General features: G+C 33.9%; 1 protein-coding gene across 1 annotated transcript; it reads right to left on the bottom strand.

Annotated features, from left to right (window-relative positions):
* Positions 1-10314: 10314 nt before the first annotated feature.
* LOC149201454 (uncharacterized) lies at positions 10315-11293 on the bottom strand. Its single transcript, XM_089399730.1, has 2 exons — positions 10995-11293; positions 10315-10752 (listed from the first exon to the last, which is right to left on the bottom strand). Exons 1-2 carry the CDS (start codon positions 11172-11174, stop codon positions 10591-10593), a joined length of 342 nt encoding a protein of 113 aa, XP_089255856.1. The 5' UTR covers positions 11175-11293; the 3' UTR covers positions 10315-10590.
* Between the last annotated feature and the right edge of the window lie 13887 nt (positions 11294-25180).

The following is a 25180-nucleotide window of genomic DNA, read 5'->3' as shown; positions in this document are numbered from 1 at the left end:
AAATGTGAAGGTTTGAGATGCTGAAATAGTTATTTCCTAAAGATAAAAACATTAGGAAACATATTAATTATGGGAGTTCAAATAACCAAAATTTGACCTTATGTTATTTCATTCATATGCTATCACTCCATTCGTTAAATCACCTAGACCCACAACTGTTACATCTGCCTATGATATCGTGACCCCACCGTTCATTCCCGCTCACACGTTAAACTCCCTTCATCTCATGGTTCATCCCACACACTCTTCCACAATCATATGGCCCGCACTCCCTTTTGTCCCTCCTTCATTGTCTGAAGTTTATCAGGGGGGGGCAGGGGCAGTGAAATAGGTAGTCTTTAATACTACCTACATAAACCGAAAAAAATTACCTTATAGTATTTCGGGACTAGAAATCCCCAAACCACAAAACACTCCGTCTTACCCCTGAACACAATATCATTCATAGCCGTTTACCACCGCCCCACGTCACGTTTCACTTCATATCTCTCGTCCAATCATCTGCCACCTTTTCGTTGCCCATTCATTTCCGCTCCTGCGCATTTATAACCAAATGTCCGTTAACTAACCCGTTGGATAACTAATGCATTTTCAAACATTTGATGCCACCCTCCCACTCCATTTTTCTCTTTATAAACACTATGCCATGCATTTCAAAGGTTACATAGTTAACTTCTGCAACCAAGATTATTATTCAAGCCTGTCTACTCATACAACTCAACCACTTGTCTTGTTCGCAAGCACATCTTCTAGGTCCACTTGTTAGTTTCTTGTCTCCACTCTGGTAACTCCTTTTACCATTTTGTCATTTACAGTCCGTAGTTTCATCTGACAAAATGCCTCCTAAGGGAAAAACAATTGCAGAAGTTTCAAATCCTCTAATTCGCCCACATGTTGATTTCCACCATACTCCATTAGTCAACAAGGATTGCAAAATCATTAAGACTTCTTCTCAATTTGATTTATTTGAAATTTATTGTTGGTGGGAAGAACAACTAATTGACCAGAGTGTTGAAATTGGGCTCTGGGAATCCTAATTACCCCACTATATTTTTCCACAAATACATAGAGCTCTAGAGTTTGTGAGAAAATGCCATCAATCTTATGATCCCAGCAAGAGAGCAATTATCCTACCTACTGGATAAATCCTCTATCCCATTAATGTCGATTCAACTGAGAAAATGTTGCAGGCCCCTGCCACTACACCAACTCATACTTTTTCTCATGAAAACCAGATAGAAGCTTATAACACACTGGACTTTCCTGATAGAACCAGGCATATTACTACTATCCTGTCCTATTTTCTTGGTTATCACTCTGATTAGTCTGTCAAAGAAGCCATCCTTGGTTTCTTATTCATGTTTTCTTCTGATTCTAAGCCTACCGTTATTTATGATTTCAATCATTTCATAGTTGAAACCATGCATGAGTAGTGTGTCAAATTTAACACTGAAGAAGTATTCAAGTATGCTCCGGTACTAGTGTATATTTTTAGATATTTTGTGAGACACAAATTCCCATTTCCTTTGCAGAAACTTGATGAAGAATGACAACAATAGTCAGTGATTTTCTGGACTTCAATGGGGATGAAGGAGAAAGAAGAATTCACATACAAGCAATGCATAGAACTATTTATTCATATAGCCCTCAGCCTTATGAGCAACACTCCATTAACAAGGATCAGTGAGGATATTGTCAAAGAACTACAGTTCATAGATCAGGCTATAGTAGGGGATTGGTATTGCTACCAAAACTACATAGAAATCAGGGTTTTTGGCTGTGAGCTTCCACCCTACAAACTGCGAAAGTACCTCCCTGTTAGAATCTTTGCACTGGAGTACTTGAGGAAAAGATTGAATGCAGATGAAGTACATTTTGTGGCTGCCAAAAAGAAATCACAGTTTAAGGTTAAAGCTCAAGTTGGTCCCTTCATTTGTAATACCAAGGCAGCAAGGGAGGAAGCTGATAAGTTGTTAAAAGAAATGAAAATTTCTCCCAGTTTCTCTTGATCATATGAACTATTGGGAGTCATCTCCAAACTCAGGTTGGAAAATAAGCTCACACCATATCATCATACAGCTAGACCTAAGATAGAACAATTCAAGAATCAGTTGGAATGGACAGAGAATACCCTCCAAGAGGTTGAGGAGTAGGCAATCTCTACATCAAATATGCAAACTCCAATTACACAGGAAAAGACGCCAAGAGAGGGAGGGAAGAAAAATTTTCACTTGCATAAGAGAAAACAAGGCAAGGAATCGAGGTTTTTCACAGGAAAAAGAAACAAAGGGTCTCTATGAATATTGATTAATAGTCTGGTGGACAGCCTATACAATCTCCAACTCAATCTACCACTTCTCATGAACAACAAATAGTCCAGATTGTTGGAGGCATTCCAGAGAATAAAGAAGAAGACATATTCCGTGTCTTTAGTGAAATCAAAAGAAAGAATGAAGAATTGAAGTTAAATACTTACACCCAGTTCTGGAAGCATTCTTTCAGCTCTCAAGCCAGGCTTCTTTTAGTCTTCGACTTTGAGAAGGGGAAGATGCAAATGGATTTCTTGCAAGCCCAAGTTCCTTAGCCCAGGACTGCAACACAATACCAGAAACACACTTCTTTTGAGTTTAATGTCAAGGATGTGCATCCAATTGATCAAATTGAGATGCACAAACAAACTAGACAGATGATTGCTTCAGCCTTGACAAACACTACTATGAGTTTGTAAAAATGCAAGTTACATTTGCCAACATTCAGTCATAATTAAAGTTGGAGAAGGTCTCCTCGTTACCAAAGGATACTAAGATTCAATCCTTGGAAAACCAAGTGCTAAGGATGGGATATGATCCATCAAACATAAATGTTGTAGAGGAGCTCATTAAGAAAACGAACACTAAAGTTGCAACATTAAAGAAACAACTGAAACTACCAGCATATGAGGATTCAATGGTCAAAGAAATCGAAGAGACAAAGATTCAAAAGTCAGATATGATGAAGCTCATCACAGAATAGAATTTTCAAATAAAACAAATGGAGGAGCAGATGGAGAAATTGGTTAAGGAGAAGGAGGAAACTATCAAGAACATTCAAACTTCAATGGATGTAGTCTCTCTTGCAGCAATTCCCATCACCAGAGTTTCTACTTCAGCCACTACATCAACAACAGGTACAGCAGAAGGAGGTGAATGACCTACTGAAGCTATTCAAGACCTGTCTATCAAGACAGGAGAAATTAATAAACTAAAGGATGAACTCAAAGAACTATGTCTTATGAAATTTATATCAAACAGTGCACATAGGACTGAAACAAATAGACTCAAAGGGCAAGTGGAAATGTTGCAGAGAGAACTCACATATTCTTTCATAGGAAAAAAATTGGGTTTAGCAAAAGAAATTCTATGGGAAGAAATCACAAAAGCAATCAAGGAGATCTGGCCCTCCATTAAGATAATATTCAATCAGAAAGTTCTCTTGGAAAAAGCTCAGGAAGCAGTGGAAACTATGACTAAGCAACTAGAGGATATTTCAGAGGCTGCCTGTGATATAATAAATTTTCTAAATTCCAAGGATGACTATGAGCTTGAGGAATTAAGAATAATGGACAGAACTGCAATGATATTAGAGGTAAAGAAGATTATCACTAAGAAAAATCTCACCATTCAGCTACAAGAAAAGTGCAGTAATGTTAACAACATAGTCCAGAGATTTTTCAACAAGATTGAAACTTTGGTTGGCAAGGGTTTGCCTTCTATGATGGTTATTAATGATAAATTAATGCCAATTGAGGATTATGTCATGAAGTTAATAGAGTTGGGCACCCATGTAGCTTTTGTTTCCAATATCAAAGGATCAACAACACTAGCTCTCATAGTAAAAACACTCAGGGATTCTTTCTTCATCTTGGATGAAATCAACCATATATTTTTGGTAAAACCCACTTTTACTAAATACACCGAGATGGATGAAATCTACAAGAGGGTAACAAAGATTTCTATCCGAGATAAGAAACATTGGGAATAATTAAGAGATTTACTTGATTAAGGATAATTGAACAACATTTGGTTTTTAAGGGAACAGTCAACTAGCTTTAACCATTCTTGAACATTTTCAGTAATAGTCATCAAACAACGCAACACTGAAATAGTGCCAGAGCATAAGGAAATTTTATTTTTGATTGTGTAATAATCTACTTTTGTAAAAGTAGTTCAAGATATTTTTCATCCTACTGTTGTATAAATAACTCTCTTCACGAGTTACTAAGGGTTGCACCCTTGAAGAAGCATTTCAATCTTTCTAGATCATTAATATGAGCAAAGGATTTGGAATTCTATTTTACACCGTTTTTGTTTCCAGTAAGTTTTCCCAATGTCATTCATTATTTAATAGAGGAGGAATGACATGTTATAGAGTTTTGTGAACCCAACGTTTCGGACTACCAAGTGAGTCCATCATCAGGGGATGCGTCAATAGATATTCTTTAGAATGATGTATCCAAGAGCTAAATTTAAGTTATATAGATATAGATATAGATATATATATATATATATATATATATATAATATATATATATATATATATATATATATATATATATGTTATTAAAAAAAAGATATAAGAAAATGGGTCGGCCATTATTTTACTAGTTTTTCATTTATTTAATTAATTAATTTTTTTTAATAAATTAGCTAATTAATAGGTTTAGAGGATAAATTAATTTATTAATAAGTTAACTGGATAACTTAATTAATTAATTTTATTATTTATAGAATTACTCTGTTTATTAATTTTATTTAAAATAAATTAATTATTTTAATTGGTTGGTTTAATGGATATATTGATTTATTTAATTAATTAATTAAAAGAATTGATTAATTAATTAATTTTATTATTTATTATTTATTAATATGTTTATTAACTTATTATATTGTTAATTTGATTAATTAAATTAATTAATTAATAAGATGAAGGGATAAATTAATTAATAAGATAAAGGGATAAATTAATTAATTATTTTTATTGTTTGTTGCTTTAATTGTTATATTGATTTATTTTATGTTTACATGATACTAGTATTGTAATTAACACATGTAACCTTGTGTTTTCATACTAGATGAACATACACATTGTATGCCGTTTTGTTTAATTTTAGTCACAAAATCATACTAATTAATTTATGTTGATTAATAATGAACACATAAAACTATTTAGGTTGGCTGCTCGATTGGTTTTCCATTAGGCATGCCAATAGAAAAGCTTGTTACTCTTTATAATAATTTATTCAAGTAATCAAGTGATGAACAACAAACCCAAAAATGGATGTTGTAGATTTTATTATGATGGAGATTTAATAAGTATAATAATGTTAGTTTGTATGGATGTCCATTTCCCTAAAACTTCTTTATAAATGGTATGCTATAAAATATTTCAAATGCAATATGACTTAATATATAATAATATAAGTTATTTAAGAGGCATGATATACTTAAATAATATAATTGAAATAAAAAATGATAAATTAATAAATGGAAGTTATAAAGGAAGCAACATGAGTTTTTAAAATGGAAGCAGAATGTGGCTCTAAAATGGACTTAAAATTCGACATTAAATTGGAGGCCATACTTGGGGCAATTACTAGCTCTAAATACGAAGCTAAAAGGTTACTTAAAAAGAATCAAAATTACAGGCTAATATTGAAGAGAATCCCAACACTAAAAGGACATAAACCCCGGACCTAAAAAAGAATCAAACCCAAGCACTAAACAAGAAGAAAATATTACAACTAAAAGGAAGCAAACCATGAGGATAACAAGAAAGGAAACAATGAAGCAACAATGGAAGGAAAACTAGAAGCACACCAGAAGCAATTTGGAAGAAAAACTTGACATTACCTAAGGAGAAGAAAAATAAATTTAGGTAGCAAACAAAGAATTAATAACAAAAGCAATACTAGCAGCCAAACTTGGCATTACCTTAGAAGCAGAAAAGAAGCAATTATGGTAGGAAAAAAAAAGTAATAATGGAATAAATATTACAATGCAAACTTGGCATTCCCTAAGAATAAAACAAAGAAGGAATTCAAGTAGCAAACCAAGAAGTAATAATGGAAGTAATATTAGAAGCAACAAAAAACACTATAATGGAAGCCATATTAGAAGTTAAAGAAGTTTCCATAATGGAAGCAAGGCTAGATGCAATAAGCGATCCTATATTGGAATAAAAACTAGAAGCTACAAATAATGTTATAACGGAAGCATAACTTGGCATAAATTAGGAAACAAAAAAGGAAGCTAGTTTCCATGTCATACTAGAAGAAAAATAGGGAGCACAATTGGGAGACAAACTAGAAGTACAAATGGATGCAATAATGGAAGAAATAATTCTTGGTGCTAAACTCAACAGTGTTTCTGGTGCTATTACGAGTGATATTTCTAATGCCAAAGTGAAAATGGATTGAATTGTCGAGTTTTGCACAGCTAATTGAATTAATTCAAGGGCTTAATTACACTAACTTTCAACACTATTTCGAGCACTGATGGCCTATTTTTTGTAGTGATTTTTGAAAGTCAAACAACTTATTTTTCATTGGTTAATGCTAAACTAATAGTTATCATGTAACAAATTTATTTTTAGAGTCCTCCCTTAGCATGGAGTAATAATGATTCCATAATTTTTTTTTTAAATTTAATTAATAACAACATAAAAACTTAATATCTACAATAAACTTCACCATGCATATTCACCCCAACAATACCATGGATATTATTAAATTATAAATAGGTTTTGTTAGAATACCATGGGCCAATACCATGGCTTATCAATACCGCATGCGTAAAAACAATAACTCATTTGACAATCAAAATTTAAAATGTAACATATATTAGACCTTACATGCACTGTCAATTACACAAAGTGACAATTCTCGGTCATATTGATGGAGGGTGGAGAGGGGGAAAGAGATAGATATAGAGAGAGATATGGAATGGGCATAGAGGTGGGGAGAGAGAAGGAGAGAGGAAAGGATATAGTGACACAGCTAAACAATAGAGAGAGAGAGAGAGGAATCAAGAGAGATATGATGGGAGGGGGAGAGAGAAGGCTAGAGGGAGGAAGAGACAGAGATGGAATTGGAGGGGGACAGATAGGGACGGAAGAACACATCCATATAAATATAGCAGTAGAGGGAGAGGGAGTCATAAAGGAGAGATGTAGAGAGAGTGGGTGAGAGAGGAGAGGAAGGAATTTAGAGAGAAGGAGATGAGAGAGAGATGGAGAGAAAGGGAAATAGATAGGGAGACATATAAATGGAGGGGGGAGAGTGGGGGAGAGATATAAGGAGAGAGGGAGGGAGATAATGATAGAGTTGGAGAGGGGGGGGAGAGAGAGAGATGGTGGGAAGGATTGGTGGAGGTAGTAGTGGAAGCGAGAGAGTGGATTTGAGAGAGAAGGAGAGAGGGAGGGAGAGAAAGATGGAGTTGGAGGGGGGAGAAAGAGGGAAGGAAAAAAACATAGATATAGATACGGAGAGAGAGAGTGTGACAAGGGATAGATGGAGAGAGTGTGAGTGAGAGAGGAGAGGAGAGAAGAGAGAGAGAAGGAGAGGATAGAGAGAGGGATAGAAAGGAAAAAGAGAGAGATGAAGACATAGATATCAAGGCGAGATAAGGGGAGAGAGAGAAGGAGATAGGGAGTGAGATAGTTATAGATTTGGAGGGAAGAGAGAGAGAGATAGAGAGATAGAGAGATAGAGGGAGGTGGGAGAGAAAGGGAGAGAGAGAGGAAGGAAAAGAGATAACTTCAGAGACGTAAGGAGAGAGGGAGGGAGAGAGAGATGGAGTAGGAGGGGGAGAGAGAGGAAAGGAATAAGAAATACATAAAGAGAGAAAGGTGGAGAGAGAGTGAGGATTCCAAGGGAGAGATGGATAGAGAGTGAGGGAGAGAGGAGAGTGGGAGGGCAAAGTGCGAGAGAAGGGGAGAGATAAGAGGAGACAAGGAGAGAAGGGGAAGAGAAAGAGAGGGACATATAGATATATAGATTGATATCGAGAGAGAGAGAGAGAAAGGTGGATAGATATGGAGATAGAGTGTGTATGTATGGTAGGTGAGATAGAGAGGAAAAGTGGGAGAGATAAATGAATATACATATATAGATGGCGGGGGTAGAGAAACGGAAGAAGAGAGAGTCAAAGATAGCTAGGGAGGTAGAGATATATATATGGAGAGAGGGAGTGTTTGTGTTTTATGGGTGAGATAGAGAGACAAAGTAGAGATGTTGAGAGATAGAGGGAGTGACGGAGAGAAAGAGAGAAAGGGAGAGAAGAACAGAGAGATAAAGGGAGTGAGGAAGAGAGAAAGAGAGAGGGAGGAGAGAGGGAGATGGAGAGAGAGAAGGGGACAGGGAGGGAGATACACACAAAGATGAAGGGGAGAGAAAGAGTGAAGAATAAAGAGACACACAAATAAATACATATTTTATATAGTATTATATATATTGAAATTTATTAACCATAGATAAAGAGTAAGTAAGGCTTTTTCAAAAGGTAAAAGAAGTTGGTTTTAGAAATCCAATAATATTTTGGTTTTTCATGGAAATAGATGCATTGGTTTCAGTGTAGATGTTAATTTCTCATTATATTTGATTGATTGCACTCGATGCATATATTTTAGTGTAGTTTTTTATTTCTAATTCTTTTTCATTGTGTGCACTAGATGCATTGATTTTAATATAGATGTTGATTTCTTATCCTATTCGATTTCTTATACTAAATCCATTGATTTCAATGTACATGTTGATTTGTAACCATATTTTATTTCATGCACTAGATGCATTGATCTCAATGTGTATGTTCATTTCTAATCCTATTTGATTGTTTCCACTAGATCCACTAATTTTTTATTAGATGTAAGTAGATGCATGATGTACATTAATTTTAAAGTAATTAGATTAATAGTTTGATTGATTTTTGTGTTACAATAATTTAACTATAAATAAAACTTGAATTTTCATCTTAAATAAAATGTTCACTTATCTAAATTGTTTGATTCTCGAAATTGTAAACAATTTGTAATTTACTACATTCTTATTATTTTGATTTTTCATTGCTCAACATTTTAACTCACTTTGCATTCAAATAAAGTAATAAAAAATGACTACCATTGAAACTTACTTGGGGTTTAACAATCCATAAATCACAGTGATTAACAGTGGAGAAAGCTGCTATTAATATATTTACTACAATAGCTTGACTTACAGATTTGAATGTTACACATTTTCAATTACCCTTTTCATATGGTCGATAAGAAAATATGAAAAAACTAATAGGGCTGACAATAAGCCCTGTAGAACAAAATAGTTTGAGAATATCACAATGAAGGCTATTTGCAATTCACTGTATTCTTATTATTCACATTTTCTATTGTTCAAGTCCATTCAAAATTTTTATTTCATCATTTTTCATCATTCAAGTTATTAACGATCTCTATAATTTCAAAAAACTAAGGTAACTGAATAAATTTAAAATTAAGGCAACAATACTAGTCTTAGACAAATTTATCATATTTAAAATGATGTCACTACACATGACAAACTAACCTAGAAACCTAGATCCATCTTAACTTTGTATCTATGAATTGTTAAGAGGGATCAATTTCTCAAGGTTCAAACCTTTACTCAGATTTTGCAGTAAAAAAAGAGGTTTCTATATTTAGAGATTTGGTATCTCCTTGATTTGATCATCTCTATGCCTGATAAAATTTTGCATTAAAAAAATTGCAGAACCTCTTGAGATTTGATCCATCTCTATGAGTGATAAATGTGTAATTAAGATAAATCTAAACTAGCTATAAAATTACAATAATAAATTGTAATTTCCAATGAGCAACTTTATTCAATACATGTACACATATCAACTTTCGTTAAAAACCTGAGTAAATGTTTAAAAATAATATTTTTATTCTTATAAAAAAAAGTTTTCTGCGTAAAACTTCCTTCATATCCAAATAATTGTTGAGAAAATTCTTTATTATTTTAATAGATTCAGAAATATTAGCTTATTAATCAATTGAATCAAAACATGTTACATCGCTGTTTTACACGATGGCGACTAACCAAAGGGAATTTTTCCAATGCGATGAACGGCAAATATATCAGTTAAATACAGTCCAGAGGATTAGGGTAATTAATGAATTGAGTCAAAACAAACTGGGCAGGAAGATAGATCACTGTTTTACACGATTGCAGCTTAAGTACAGGAAGTGACTCCCCATGAGACGGACGGAAAATAATTTTGGAACACTCTAACATTCATTTCCTAAACTTACCCAGAATTTACACAAGCCCCAACCACGGCGGAGCTAGACACGATTTACACATTATGCCAACAATTAAAACGTTTGAAATGGTACTCTTGGAATCAGAAGCTCCATACATAGATTAATGGCAGCAATTGCATAGTATTGTTAATTATTCACATTACAATGTTTATTAGAATCACAGAATGATCGAAGAAACAAAGAAAAGTGAAATGAGTGGCAGCATGACAAATTATTTGTTCAGGGAGGGAAAGACAATTATTAAAACGCATCAGCACGTGGCTAAAAGTCGTGATGTTTCACTTCCTGATGAGATTCCTTCTTTTTGTGATGCTCGTGGAAGACGTAGCCCCCTGCCCCCACTGCGGCTGTCGCTGCAATCTCCTCTGCAATCTTGTGCTTGTGCGCATTCTCTGGGTCCTTCTTTGATTGATGTTTCTCGTACTGCACACCGAAGGACCTAATTAATAATACAATCATAGTATTGGTAAACGCTATAAGTCCGGAAAATATATTTTTCCGGTTGATCTAGTTCATCAATTCACAATAAATTATTGTAATTCAGATTTTAGAAAACGATTAATACCTTTGATAAAGGAAAACAAATGACGTCATCATCACGAAAATTGGAATAAAGGAATAAGAGAGATATATACAGTAAGGAATAAGATGGATATATGCAGTACCAGTGCAAACGTTCCAGCGGCTACTGTTCCCAGTTCACCTAAATGCTCCATTCGTTTATGATGCTTCTCCTCCTTTACCGCTTTCTCGTACGGCGTCGCTTCTGGAGCGGCATTCTTGCTCTCCTCTTCCTTGTGATGGTGGTGGAAATGGTGCTGGTGCTGGTGTTTATTCTCAGACATCCTTTCAAAAACTCCAATTACAACTGATTGTGACGAAATTCAGAAACTGAATTGAATTAGATCCCAAAGGAATGGAAGGAGATGCAGAGACTGGCTTGTACGCTCTCACGAAACTCAAATTGTTCAACAGATTAGTTTGAGGAGATGGTAACGAAGTGGTGTTCTATATATAGCCAGAGTTGAATATTAAACACACAATACCGTGTGGAAACCGTGTTCACGCGTGAGTGTAGTTACCAGAATGGGCGGTGCGACCATATGGTCCCTCCTTACCCGAAGGAGGTTACCACCCAGAAACGTCGGCTTCATCTAAGGTGCCAGTAATTTCTTATCCTGAAAATGATATTTTAATTATTAGTAAAATAGTATCGTGATTAGCCAGCCAAGGGAGGCATGTCTACAGTAACGTGGGCCTGCAGCGTAATATTGGTTTTCTTAAAAGTTATGCATTACTCCCGAACAACCAGAACAGATTACCTGCGGCAGGGTACGCTGATTATTGTTTATATATATATATATATAATTGCAAAACATGGGACAGCATGTAGTATATGCATGTTGTTTGTAATCAGTCTGTAATTAATTAAAAGTAAGACTTTCGAGTCCTTTGTGGGAACCAGGCACTTTCCAAACAGAATCAGGGAGGGGTTCTTCGATTCTTCTCTCGGTGGGTTATGTCACGATGTGATATTACTTTTTAAAATGGTTGGTTATGTCACGATGTGATATTACTTTTTAAAATGGTTGGTAAATTTTTTTATTTTTTATTTGTTACACATTTTTTTTACAGGGTGGGAAAATTAATTAGTTGTTAAATTTACAGTGATGATAATCAATTTTGGCTGTTATCTGTAGTTGATGTTGACTCACCACTTGAAATGATTTGTTAGTGGTCCATAAAGAACAGACTTGAACTCCTACTGGATGCCTCTAAGTCTTCAACTATTAACCTATTTCTTTAAATCATAAAAAAAAAAAAATCTCTTTTTAAACATATATATAGCAACATGATATATAGCAACAGGTTAGGTTATGATATTCTAAAATGTTTTGCTATTTTCTTTTTCTTCTGTTTTCTTTTTAATTTGTGAAAAATTAGTACTAAATTTTTTATTCATGTGTGATTTTGATTAAGATTTTTCGGAGTTAAATTGGTTTAGAATTAGATTGAAATTCTCAAAATATTATTTGTGTGTATCTTTAAGTTACGTTTATATTTGATATTTCTATTAAATCTGTAAAAATTTAAATATCAGAAGAATAGTTAGTAAAGATTTATTGCTTATTTAATTATTTTTAAATCAATTATGATTAAATTTTATAATTTTATAATTAAATTTTATTTAGTTACTTAAAAACGTTTTTAAAATAATATAGAATATTGAAATGATTTATTTTCTATGATAAAATAAAATAATAATAATTTGACAATCGAAACGATCAAACTGCTTAAGTTCTCCAAAGATATTTACAGGGAAGCGTTGAATAATTGCGGTGATATTTTTTTTTGTTACGTTATTTTGGAAAGAATATTGAAACATTGACTTTCTAACCTTAATACACATCCGTGGGTATACCGAACCACAGAGAGAAGTTTCGTTTCGAGATCTATGACAATGCACTTCAAATTGATTATTTATTGTTTTATGGAGAGGTTTATTTTAATCATTATAAAGCCTTAAGCTTCAATCTTGGTACCTTTATGAACGTGTATCTGGAACATACTTAGGTTGTATGGAATATTTTTCATCAAACATGTGTATGAGATAATATGACCTTTATTAAAATTATGGTCTCATGGTGAATAATGTGTCTTACGATGAGTTTTGATATTATTATAACTTTTTTAATGTATTATATATATATGGACTCAAAGTCTTATTATTTTTATTTTTAAAAGTGGGAATACAAATAACCCCTCTAATTATTGGATAATTATGATCAGTCTTTTCCTAGCCAAGTTATATGGTATTATTTTGGAAAGGAAGTTGAGCATATCTCTTGAAAGTGAAGGTAAGGGGGCTAAAGGCCAAGAGGGTTTTAAAAAGTAGCACTCAACAACAGACCACCTTGTTACACTTAGGATCATTGTGGAGGAATGCCGCAATAATAAATCCAATCTCTTTTGTTGTTTTGTGGACTTTAGAAAGGCTTTCGATATGGTTACTAGAAACAACCTTTGGAACAGATTAGAAGAGCTAAAGGTTCCTTTTGAGTTGAGAGATGCCTCTATAAGGTTATAAGAGAATGTAATTTCCAAGTTAAAGAGTAATGGGCGGTGGTCGAAATATATTAAGTGTAATATCGGAGTTGAACAAGGTTGCCCCCTCTCCCCTACCATATTTGGCATTTACATTGAAAAGTTAGAAGGTTGCTTAGAGGAAGTAGGATGTGTTGGCACGATCTTAGCTGGGATAGTCATCATCCTTCTTCTCTACGCTGACGATATTGTTCTTCTCGCAAGGTGCCCATCTTATCTTGATAAGCAACTTATACTTCTTAAGGAATTTTGCTCTATCATGGGTATGATTGTTAACACTAACAAAACAAAAGTTACGATTATCAAATCCAAGAAGGACACTTACGCTAATTTTATGTATGACAATAGTAACTTGGAGAAAGTGTCTTCCTACAAGTACCTAGGAATTGATATTCATCACAAGTTCAACTGGAACTATAACATTGAGAAAAGGATTAATGGGGGATGGAAAGCTTATTTCGGTCTTGAAAATAATTGTAAAACGACAAACCTCCTAATGTGGGATAGAAAGAAGTTCCTCTTTGAAACTTCAGTCACTTCGATTATCTTATATGGATGTGATGTTTGGGGTTGTAGCATCTCTAGAGAATCCTAGAGAAAGATTGAGAAAATCCAGAAGCGTTTTATAACATAAAACCTCAAAATTAAAAGCAACACACCCTATCCTATTCTCTGTATAGAAGTGGGTCTTTCCCCTATCGAGAGCCTAGCTATGACTAGGCTTTTGTTGTACAAGCACAAACTCAATAACATATGAGACCATAGACTTCCTAAGCTAGCTTTAAATTCCAACCAAAATCACCTAAGGCTCAAACGAGGTTGGTATAAAGACACCAAGGCCTAGATAAACCATTGGGAGATCGACGAGAATGTTGCATTGCAAACCATTAATAACATTAAAAATATTGCTACTTCTAAGTTCAAAGAGAAAATGTGGCGTGAGAAAGAATTAGCAGCTAAAAGAACATTAAGATATTATAAGGAGGTCATCAACCCCACCCCTAGAAGATCAAAATTATCTCTCTATTTTAACTAGCCAAAGAAGAAAATTAATATAGCCAAGATTAGAACGAACTCTCATGAGCTCCATAGTGAAACAGGTCATTGGGTAGTTCCTAAAACATCATGGATGGAATGGTTCTGCCATCTCTGTGAGAATACGAACATCAATGATGAAAATCACTTCCTCTTAGAGTGCCCCACGTACAACCACATTAAATCTCAATTTCAAAATCTTTGTTGCAATAGTGACCTTCCTAGCCTTTTACGATGTCAAAATTATATCAAACTAAATAATTTGTTTCTTTAAGTCTGATAGACAGAAGTTTGGTCTCAATGGATGTTAACCACCACCATCATCATCATCATAAACATTTTCAGGAATTTAAAACAGTTGATGGAATTGTAAATAGTGGTTTAGATTAAAGATTAACGGTAATGAAGATTTTCTCAGATAAAAAATAAAAATGTAATTTGAGGAATGAAAAATTACAATTTTACCAATTATATAGTTGAATTCCAACATAATTACGAAAGCATATTTCCAAAATTAACTACAATTCCTTTATTAAAATAAAAATAATAATAAAACTATAATAATAAGGAGAAACTTAAAAAAAAATCATAAAAAAATATAAAAGTACATTAATTAAACAAAGATTAGTCTAAAAAATTATGTTAATTGGATTTAGATGAATATAAAATAATGGTTTAAATAACTAAAATGGCAATATTGTGCCGAATTTGTGAACCATCATAATTTATATATTGAATGAATTTAGATGATTTTAATTTCATATTCATAATATTTAATGCAGTTTTATAAAACTCAAAATTTAATTTTTTATAAAATATTGTCTATTTATATGTATAAAAAATGTGTTTTTATTTTCAAAACTAAGATAATAATATCATATAAATTAGTATATACTCATCGTAATGTTTAGAGGATCAAACATTTCTTTATGAAAACTTTTTTTAAATGGAAAAAGAATGACCCAAAAAATGTTCTAGTCCTATGCAGGAAAAATTTCATTGAAAAAACTTTACATAAGTTCCTTCACACTCTTTCCTCTAGATGCAGCACTTTTATTTGCCAAATTGTGCAAAAATTATGCATATATTTCTCTTTGTACATTCTTTCTCTACACTCCGCCTCTCCCCACAGTTTTCCACACATAGAGCTTAACACCATATCTCTACGGATACTTTTCTCATAAACCACACGAGACTTTCTATAATCCATTGATCCACAATCCATGTCATTAGTAAACATTAATTGTGTATATCACAAGTTAGAAAATCACTCTACCACCTTTTCTCTCTTGCACCTGATTTTTCTCAATTTGAGGTCACCTAAAGCATCAATAAAGGCAATTTATCCCTAAGGAAACATTATGGAAATCATACTTCATGTTTATCTAATGAAAATGTATTTTCACCCCTATTTTTAGGTTTCCTACTTAGCTCTTCCACGACATAAATATTAAATATAGTAAAAATCATTCAAATAAGAGACAATTGAATTTGTTCAACTCCATGATTCTTGAGGAACTTTACCTTTCACGGTATTTTTGGGAGATGTGTTCACTATGTAGATTGAACAAGCAAAAACTTTAGCCCAAGAATCATTGGTAAAATTTTTAGGATTGAGAATCCTCCTTAGTGTTCAGAAACCAAGTACTACTAGATAATGATTGATTTCTCATAACTTGATAATTACTTGTGAGTACTTGTTGGATTATTATTACTTATATTATATTCTCTTCATCAACTAATTACCAAATGTACAAAACATGAAGATAACCAAAAGACGATGGACACAAGAAAGCTAGAGAAAAACACCAGAAGGAGGATAACCGAAACAATCCTTCTTATAGAATCGGATTAAAATGATATATCCAACAATCAAGGCCAAGACCAAGAGTGTCACAAGGTTTCCAAGTCATCCCTCATTCAATTCACCTCCAACAAGTCAAACTCAACAAATTTAATGCTGGTAAAATCTTTGAAATTCTTATCAAATTCTAGAGAATCTTGTCCTATAATAATGATCGATTTTTGGCCCTATAACGTGTTGGTAAAAATATTGGGACGGAAGGGGTGTGAATCAATATATTAAATGCAAACTTCCAAATTTGATATTATGAAATATTTATGCTACTGCTGTTAAAATGATCTGTGTAAGTATGTTGGTTCAGAGAAAAAAACCAACGTATACCCAGCTTACTGATTTTTCTAACAAATGATTATCTTTTATCATTATACTAGAAAATTATTTTAAATATGAAGTAAAGAACCTAGGAAATCATAGTAAATGAACAACACACATAGAACACTAGGATTTTAGGTCAAAACTAATGTAGGAGAAAACAATCGCTATTGTTGTCTTTGTCTTCTTACTTATGATACAAAGAAAAATATTACAATTGTACTGATGCAAACTCTTGTCAGTATGTAGGGACCCACCTACACAACCCCACAACCTTCTCAACAACCACTAAAAGGGAGCTACAACCCCCTTTTTGCATGTTTGTTATGTTATTTTCACAACTAGACCCACGCATTTTACATTATGTGGGGCACAATGAGGGGTGGTAGCCCCCTTGCACAAGGTCCGGGGCAACAACGATATATATTTTTATTTTTATACAGACCCAATAATAGTTATGGAGAGCCAAGGATGGGGGAAAGACCCACATATGGTGGGCGAACCTACCCATGATTTGGTGGATGAGCTTTGGACATGGTTTTTTCCATGATGGTTTTGTGCCCATTGTATTTTGTAGATCCGGTCAAGGGATCTACAATTTTGTTCTAATCTAGGGTTAATGGATTAGGGTTTATGAATGCTTCGGCATGTATATATGTATTGTAACATTGAAAGGAATATAATGAAAAATCAAGCTGGTAGTCCCAGTTTTTTGATGAAAGGCAAAATCTATGTATATTTATTTTATGTTCTCGTCGTTGTTTATTTTTCTGTTCAAATAATTTATTTATAGGTAATTTTTATATAGTGTTAAAACCTACATTTGGTATCAGAGTTGTTTTAGCTTCAAGGGGACACCTTTCCATCTGAGGGTTTTGTTGGGGCCTGTGGTAGACCCTGTTATAGTGGGAGATCTACGAGATATATTATAGTGATGAAAGAAGATGGTGAACAATGGAAATATAGAGATCGAGAAACTTAATGGATAAAGTTTTTAGTTGTGGAAGCTCAAGATGGAGGATATGTTGGTCGATAAATATTAGTGGATTGTGGTAGATCTGTGTACTAAACCAACGAGAATCTCAATAGAGGATTGGGTGAAGTTGGATTAAAAGGAAAACAACACAATACACTTGTGTATCTTAGATCCAGTATTGTTGAATGTATCAAGGGAAGCTACAATGAAGGATTTATGGGATAAGTTAGGGACTTTGTATTAACCTAAGTCTTCGGTGAAAACATTATTCCTGCAGAAAAGTTGTATAATCTGAGGATGAAGGATGGAGACTCAGTAATAGAGCATATGAACGCCTTTAATAATGTGGTAAGCCAGTTGTTATTTGTTGATGTAAATCTTTTTTTTGAATATAAGTGCCTCATTTTTTTGTGTTCTCTATCAAATTTTCTCGATAGTTTAGTTGTTGCAATATGTAGAAATACAACTACCTTGAACTTTGATGAAATATACTCATCCTTGTTGTTGAGGGAGAAGAGATGAAAAAATATGGAGAGCTAAAATGGAGATTCCTTGTCTGTAAGAGGATGGTCTCAGAACAAAAACAAAAATAAGTTGTTTAGTGGGAGGTCTAAATCTAGAGTGGGATCTAAATCTCTAGGAAAACCTATAAAGGTATGTTGGAAATGTGGAAAAGAAGGGAACTACAAAAAGGGTTGTAAATATAAAACCCTTGGTAAAGGAAAGGGATCTGATGATGCTCCTTCTAGAGAGAAAATAACCACCTTAGATGAAGGTGGCGATGTGTACCTGACTTCTTCTTCAAGTACACATGCAGATCATGAGGCATGGTTGATTGAATCAGGTGCATTCTTTTACTTCACTCCCCATATGGAGTTGTTCTATGAGTATGTGAAATATTATGGTGATGATTTCTTCATAGGTGATGACAGGAAGGCCAGAATCATTAGACGTGAAAATTCAAGCTAAATTTGCAAGGTGGAAGGATTAAAACACTTCCTTGTGTTATGCATATTCCTCCATTGGTTAGAAATATAATTTTTGTAAGCAATATGGATGATGGAGGTTTAAAAATAGTGTTCGAGAAAGGTACCTGAAAGATGGTTCAGGGAGCATTAGTATTGATGTGTGGAGTGGAACTCTATACAATTTTCTATGTAGCACTATTATTGATGGGTACAAAAATTTTGTCGTTCCAGAAACTAGAGAAAAAAATATAGTGGTCTATGGAGAAAATACCATGCTATGCTATCAAAGGCTTGGAAATATTAGAGGGAAGGGCCTTTGAATACTTCATTTTAATTGTATGATAAAAGGTATATCTAATTGTTCTTTGGATTTTTGTTTTTATGAACATTGTGTATATGGGAAGCATAATTGGGTGAGTTTTCCCTCAATTGCAAAGAGAGTGAAAAGGATATTAGAAATTTTACATATTGATGTGTTTGGACCTATGTTGGTTCGATCATTGGGTAAGTCTGTGTACTATGTCTCATTTATAGATGAATTCTCAAGGAATTTTGGATATATTTCCTCAAAGAATAAATATAAACTCTTTGATAGGTTTAAAGAATTTAAGGCTCTGGTTGAAAATCAGATAGAGAAGAAGATCAAGGTGTTGAGGAAAGATAACGATGGAGAGTTATGCAATAAGGAATGTGGATATTTTTGTAAGAAGTGTGGTATAACACAACAAAATACTACTCCATACACACCTCGTAAAAATGGAGTTGCAAAAATAATGAACAGGACATTGATGGAAAAGGCAAGAATCATGGTCAGTGGTGCCCAATTAGGAAAGAATTCTGGGTAGAGGTAGTGGATACTACATGTTACATGTTTAACAAATAGCCTTCATTAGCATTAGAGGATAAGACTCCACATGACATATGGACTGGTAAGAAATCCTCTCTTTCACATCTGATGGTATTTGGCTATGATGGGTATGTACATGTTCCAAAGGAGAAAAGAGACAAGTTGGATCATAAATTTGAAAGGTGCGTCTTTATTGGGTATAAGGATTGTTTAAAAGGTTATAAGATTTCGAACCTGAAAACAACAAAGGTTGTGTACAACTAAGATGTGGTGTTTGGAGAGGAAAGAGATGTTATTAAACATGAAGTCCTATGCTTCTAAACATTAAGTACTACCAAAGGAACCCGAGAAGATAGAGTTTGAGCTAAAGGAGGAAGAATCAGACTCTATATTAGAACAGGAATCAGAAGAGGAAGAGCCACAAACTCCATTTTTTAAAAGATCGGTTTGGGAGAGAAGGTAGCCAGAAAGGTATAGTCCATTTGATTTTTGTTGAAATTTTGCTTTATCTATTACTGATGATGATCCCATAATTGTTAGGGAGGTAGTAGATTCAGAGGATGGAAAAATCTAAAAAGCGGCCATGGTTAATGAAATGGTGCCTTTCGAGAAAATGAGGCTTGGGATCTGGTCGAGTTGTTGGATGGAAGGAACCCATTGGAAAAAAATGGGTATTTAAGAAGAAGATAAATGTAGAAGGTAAGGTTGATAAATACAAAGCTTGGTTAGTAGGAAAAGGTTATTTCAAGGTGTCAGGAATTGATTTTGGTGATACTTTTTCTCTTGTTTCCATGTTAGTTTCTATTAGATTAATTTTATCTATTGTTATTACGTTTGATTTTGAGGTATAATAGATGGATGTGATGACAGCATTTCCTCATGGAGATCTAGAGGAAGAGATCTACATGAAGCAACCTGAAGGATTTGTGGTGAAGATTAAGAAAGGACTGGTATGAATGTTAAAAAAATATTTGTATGGGTTTAAATCGTCACCAAGAATGTGGTATCAAAAAATTGATACATATATACGAGGACTTGGCTTCACTAGAAGTGAAGCGGATCACTATGTTTATATTAAATCAATTGGTGACCATGTTATTTATTTGCCTTGTATACAGATGATATGTTGCTGATTGGAAATGACAAAGAAATCATCTAAGATTTGAAGACCTGGTTTTCCTCCAAATTCGACATGAAAGTTCTTGGTGCTACAAACTATATTTTGGGCATAGAAATTCAATGAGATCAGGAAAAGAGGAAGATATAGTTAAACTAGAGGAAGTATCTTGAGACAATTTGCATTGGTTTAATATGTAGGATAATAAATTGGTGAAGGTTCCTATTCCTGTAGGTGTAAAGTTAGATGCTAAATAGTGTCCTAAGACACAATAAGAGGAAGAGGACATGTCCCGTGTTCCATATGTTAGTGTAGTTGGTAGCTTGATGTATCCCATGGTCTGAAATTGACCAAACATTGAACATGAAGTGGGATTATTGATAGGTTTTATGTCAAAACTAGGGAAGGAGAATTGGATGACAATGAAGCGGGTTTTCAGGTATTTGCATGGCACTAGGGATTATTGTTTGTGCTATGAAGGAAGGCTAGGATTGGAATCTTTTTTGGCATTCATGCCTTTGTTGATGCAGACGAGGATGGAGGTATGAATCAGAGAATATCTACAAGCGGGTAATATCTATTAGTGGGTACATATTTAACCTATTTAGAAGAGTAGTGAGTTAAATGAGCAATATACAATATGTAGTGGCACTTTCAACTATAGAAGTAGAATACAGGGAAGCCACTCATGCAAGCAAGGAATAATGTTGGTTATAGATATTGTGTTCAAGTATGGGGTTGATACAATGAGCTATAAGGCTATACTATGAAAGTCAAATTGCGATTTTCTGGGAAAATAACCTCGCTTATCATTCAAAGAAAAACAACATTGATGTTTAATATCACCTTGTGAGGGATATGGTTGAGGAAAAAATGTGTTGCTAGTAAAGGTGGAAACATTGAAGAATGTTTCATATGTATTCACGAAGTTTGTGATCACTGAGAATTTTTCTTGGTGTACAAAAAAAATGGTTTCTTCATACCTGGACCAATGACTAAGCTCTCATGTGACCGCATGTGTGGAAAGATAACAACAAGTGGGATAATTTTTGGTGTGCTATATATTATCTCCATGACTAGACCCATGAGTTTACATTAAACTAGGCGTAGAAGGGGAGTCACAAGGGGGGTGGAATCCCCCCTTTTCGGGGGGTTTGCAAGGTCTGGTAGCCCCCTTGCATCAGGTCTAGGACAATGGCCTCAATTTATTTTTTTTGTTAAATGCAGACCCAATATTCATTGGGCAGACCCAAGGATGGGGGTCAAACCCACAGATGGTGGGCGAAACTACTCATGGTTTTTTGGATCTGTTTTGCACATGGTTTTAGGCATTATGGTTTTTTTCCCATGGTATTTTGTAGATTGGGTCAAGGGAACCACGTTTATGTTCGAATCCATGGTTAATAGATTTGGGTTTATGAATTCTTCAACATGTATATATATGTATTGTAGCATTAAAAGGAATATAATGAAAAATATGTTTGGTATCCCAATTTTGGGATTGTAGGGAAAATATCTATGTATATTTCCTTTATGTTCTCACCATTCTTTATTTTTTTGTTTGAAGAATTTGTTTACATGTAATGTGTGTATAGGGTTAAAACCTACACCTTTGAACTCATTTACCAACTCCTATTGAAAGGAAAACCCTACCCCTTTCTGAAGGATGCAATTGTCAGCTCCTTGTGGCCAATTTTCAGAATGTTTCGAACTAGATCCACCTCTCAAACAATCATCACACAACCTGTAGGGAACCTTTCATCAAATTTTTAAACTCGATCGATATAGACCATAAACCCCAACTAAAGCACTCAATTTGAGATATTGTCACATGGAAAATCAAATGAAATTTTGATGCATCAAGTCACTGAATGCACAACCCAACAAAAAGTAATAAACATCAAATTATGTATGCAATTTTACTAAATAAGACTCGTGTATATACGTACCTTCTTTGTATAAAATCTGCATACATATCTTAGAATACTAAACATTGAATCATCAATCTAAACCATACAAGGATAATTTCACTTAATCAATCACATATTCCTGAACCAATTACGGGCCATAAATCATACACCTACTCAAAATTTTGTATCATAAAAAATGATTAATTCAACCATGTCACCTCAATTTTCATTGTCAAACACAGATCATCATGATAGAGACATCATCGAGAGATTACATCAAATAAACAATGCAAAATCAAATATAAACATAATTCATCATATGAAACCCTAGCATGTGTACACGATTTCCATAAGGAATATCAACGTATGTACACAATCACCATGCACAACACCTGCGCACAGATCTGAACATATAGAAAATTATTTTGCAGAATATATACCCAACACTACAGAGAGATATCCATGTATGTACATGACTATCCTCAAAATCGAATTATTCGTAGACAACCCAATACTTGCACACATAAGATCTTGATCTCCATCTCCTTATATAGATTTATCCTTAGCCAATACCTTAAGCCAATCCCTTGGAAATGTCATTTGTATTCTTTTATGGTATCAAATTATCATTTCCACACCCTTTACTATGGGATAATACGATGGTAAAGAAGATTGGTAGCCAAATTACAATGGTGTTGATTTTGTATTCGACTTTTCATCACAATACCTACACATGTATGCGGCTTTGCTTCTCAAGACCCACATATACTTTCTCAAACTTTTCTTTTATCATCCATCTATCTCTAAACTGACATTCCTTTTTTCCATATCACTTGTAGAATTTGTACAAGTCTACATAATCATAATGTTGACATATTTATCAAGTAAGTTTCCTTGAAGTACCACACATTATCCATAATGCCAACACTATCCCCTTTTGGACTTGATGGCAAACACTTTGGTGTTTGGTAACCATCTATAAATACCTATAAATACGAAGTCTTATTACCAAGCTTCTCCAAGCATTATTCTCCAAACACCAAGCTTCTCTCCCCCTCTGACATTAAGCACAAAGGGCTTTCCAATGTTGAATAAATACTTCTTTGCCCATTTGTAGAGAGGATAACTATAGCTATGATCTCCTGAATATGAGAAATGCATACCGATCATGCTCCCCCTAAGCATAGGATGAACCTTTTGAAAATATTAAATAAAGTACAAGACTTTAGGACTCAACCAAAAATGACCTTTATTATGACCAAAGGCTCATGATTACATCAATCACTCAACACAATAGGGTTATATATTTGACCCAAAATTACATCAATTTCCCAAAATAATGGGATTACAGGCAAAGCATGACTTGATCCCAATAGCCCATACATGACTTAGTATTACAATGGCTACAACCTGGGTCTTTAGACGTCCTTTACATCTAGGGAGAAATAAGAAATATATAACCAAAACCAGGACTTCAACAATGAGGTTGTAAAATCATGATAGTCATCAACAATTGCTATCTATCATATAGGAATATACAACATGAATATTTGATAGAAACATCATATAAGAAACATGAACATCCTCCTCATCAAGAAGTAATATAGGGTAATGAACCATAAAATTCCTTAGCATCATCAACATAATACTAAGTGTGCAATTCCTCTAAGAATCACCAACTAACTTCAACAACTAATAACCAATCATCGATACTGATCACAACAAACAAATCCTCCTCATCATGCATGTTAATAGATACAATTTATCATTTTGAATCCATGCACTATTGGTAACTGGTGACATAACAACAACATATAAATTTCTAGCAATAACAGTATAAATATCCAAATATTAGTAAAAGTATGCAACAAGACATGCCTATGAAACCATAATCCCAACAAGGGACTTTAGGATTATAAAAGTTGTTCCCCATGAACCAATAGACTTTAGAAAACTAGAATACCAAAAATGAAACTGTGAATGCATATAGGAGGCTCCCCTTACTCCCCCTGAATATGTGCCATTTTTACTAATCACTAAGATGCATACACGTATATCTAACTCAAAAACCTTGTACATACATGACTATCCTTCACATCGTCCACATACAGAAATTAAACAATAGTAATTTACAATCATAGCTCCCCATGATCACGGCATATCTGTCAAGATAATTAGCAAAGGGATGAAGCCAAAATCATTCCTAATTTTTCTCTGAGATATTCAAATGAATCATGTGGAAGAGGCTTTGTAAATATATTTGTAACTTGTTACTTTGAAGGAACATACTCCACTTTGACATTATGTTCAAGTGCCTGTTCTCTCAAAAGATCATATTTGATTGGGATGTGCCTGGCTTTTTAGTGTATGACAAAATTATTAGAGATACTTATGGCACTAGTATTATCACAAAGAATAGGTAATTGTGGAGGAAAAGTGAGTTGAATGCCTTGCAATGTTTGGATCATCCATAGAAGTTAAGTAAATCAACATGCAAAAACAACATATTCTACCTCAACAACATATAAAGTGGTGGATATTTATTTCTGGCTAAACCATGAAATCAAGCAAGGTCCCAAATAAAATGTTCCTATACTAGTACTTTTGTGGTCATCAATTTTACCTATCCAATTTGCATCTGTGTAAAATATGGATTTTCAGGGTACCACGGACAAAAATCTTGAGCTCCTTATAGATACCTGAATATTCTCTTTACA

The sequence above is a fragment of the Pinus tabuliformis genome, chromosome 2_1, assembly GCF_031772625.1.
Source record: "Pinus tabuliformis cultivar Carrire ecotype Pingquan chromosome 2_1, CPIR1, whole genome shotgun sequence".
Classification (NCBI taxonomy): Eukaryota; Viridiplantae; Streptophyta; class Pinopsida; order Pinales; family Pinaceae; genus Pinus; species Pinus tabuliformis.
This window is presented reverse-complemented; position numbering and strand designations above follow the sequence as displayed.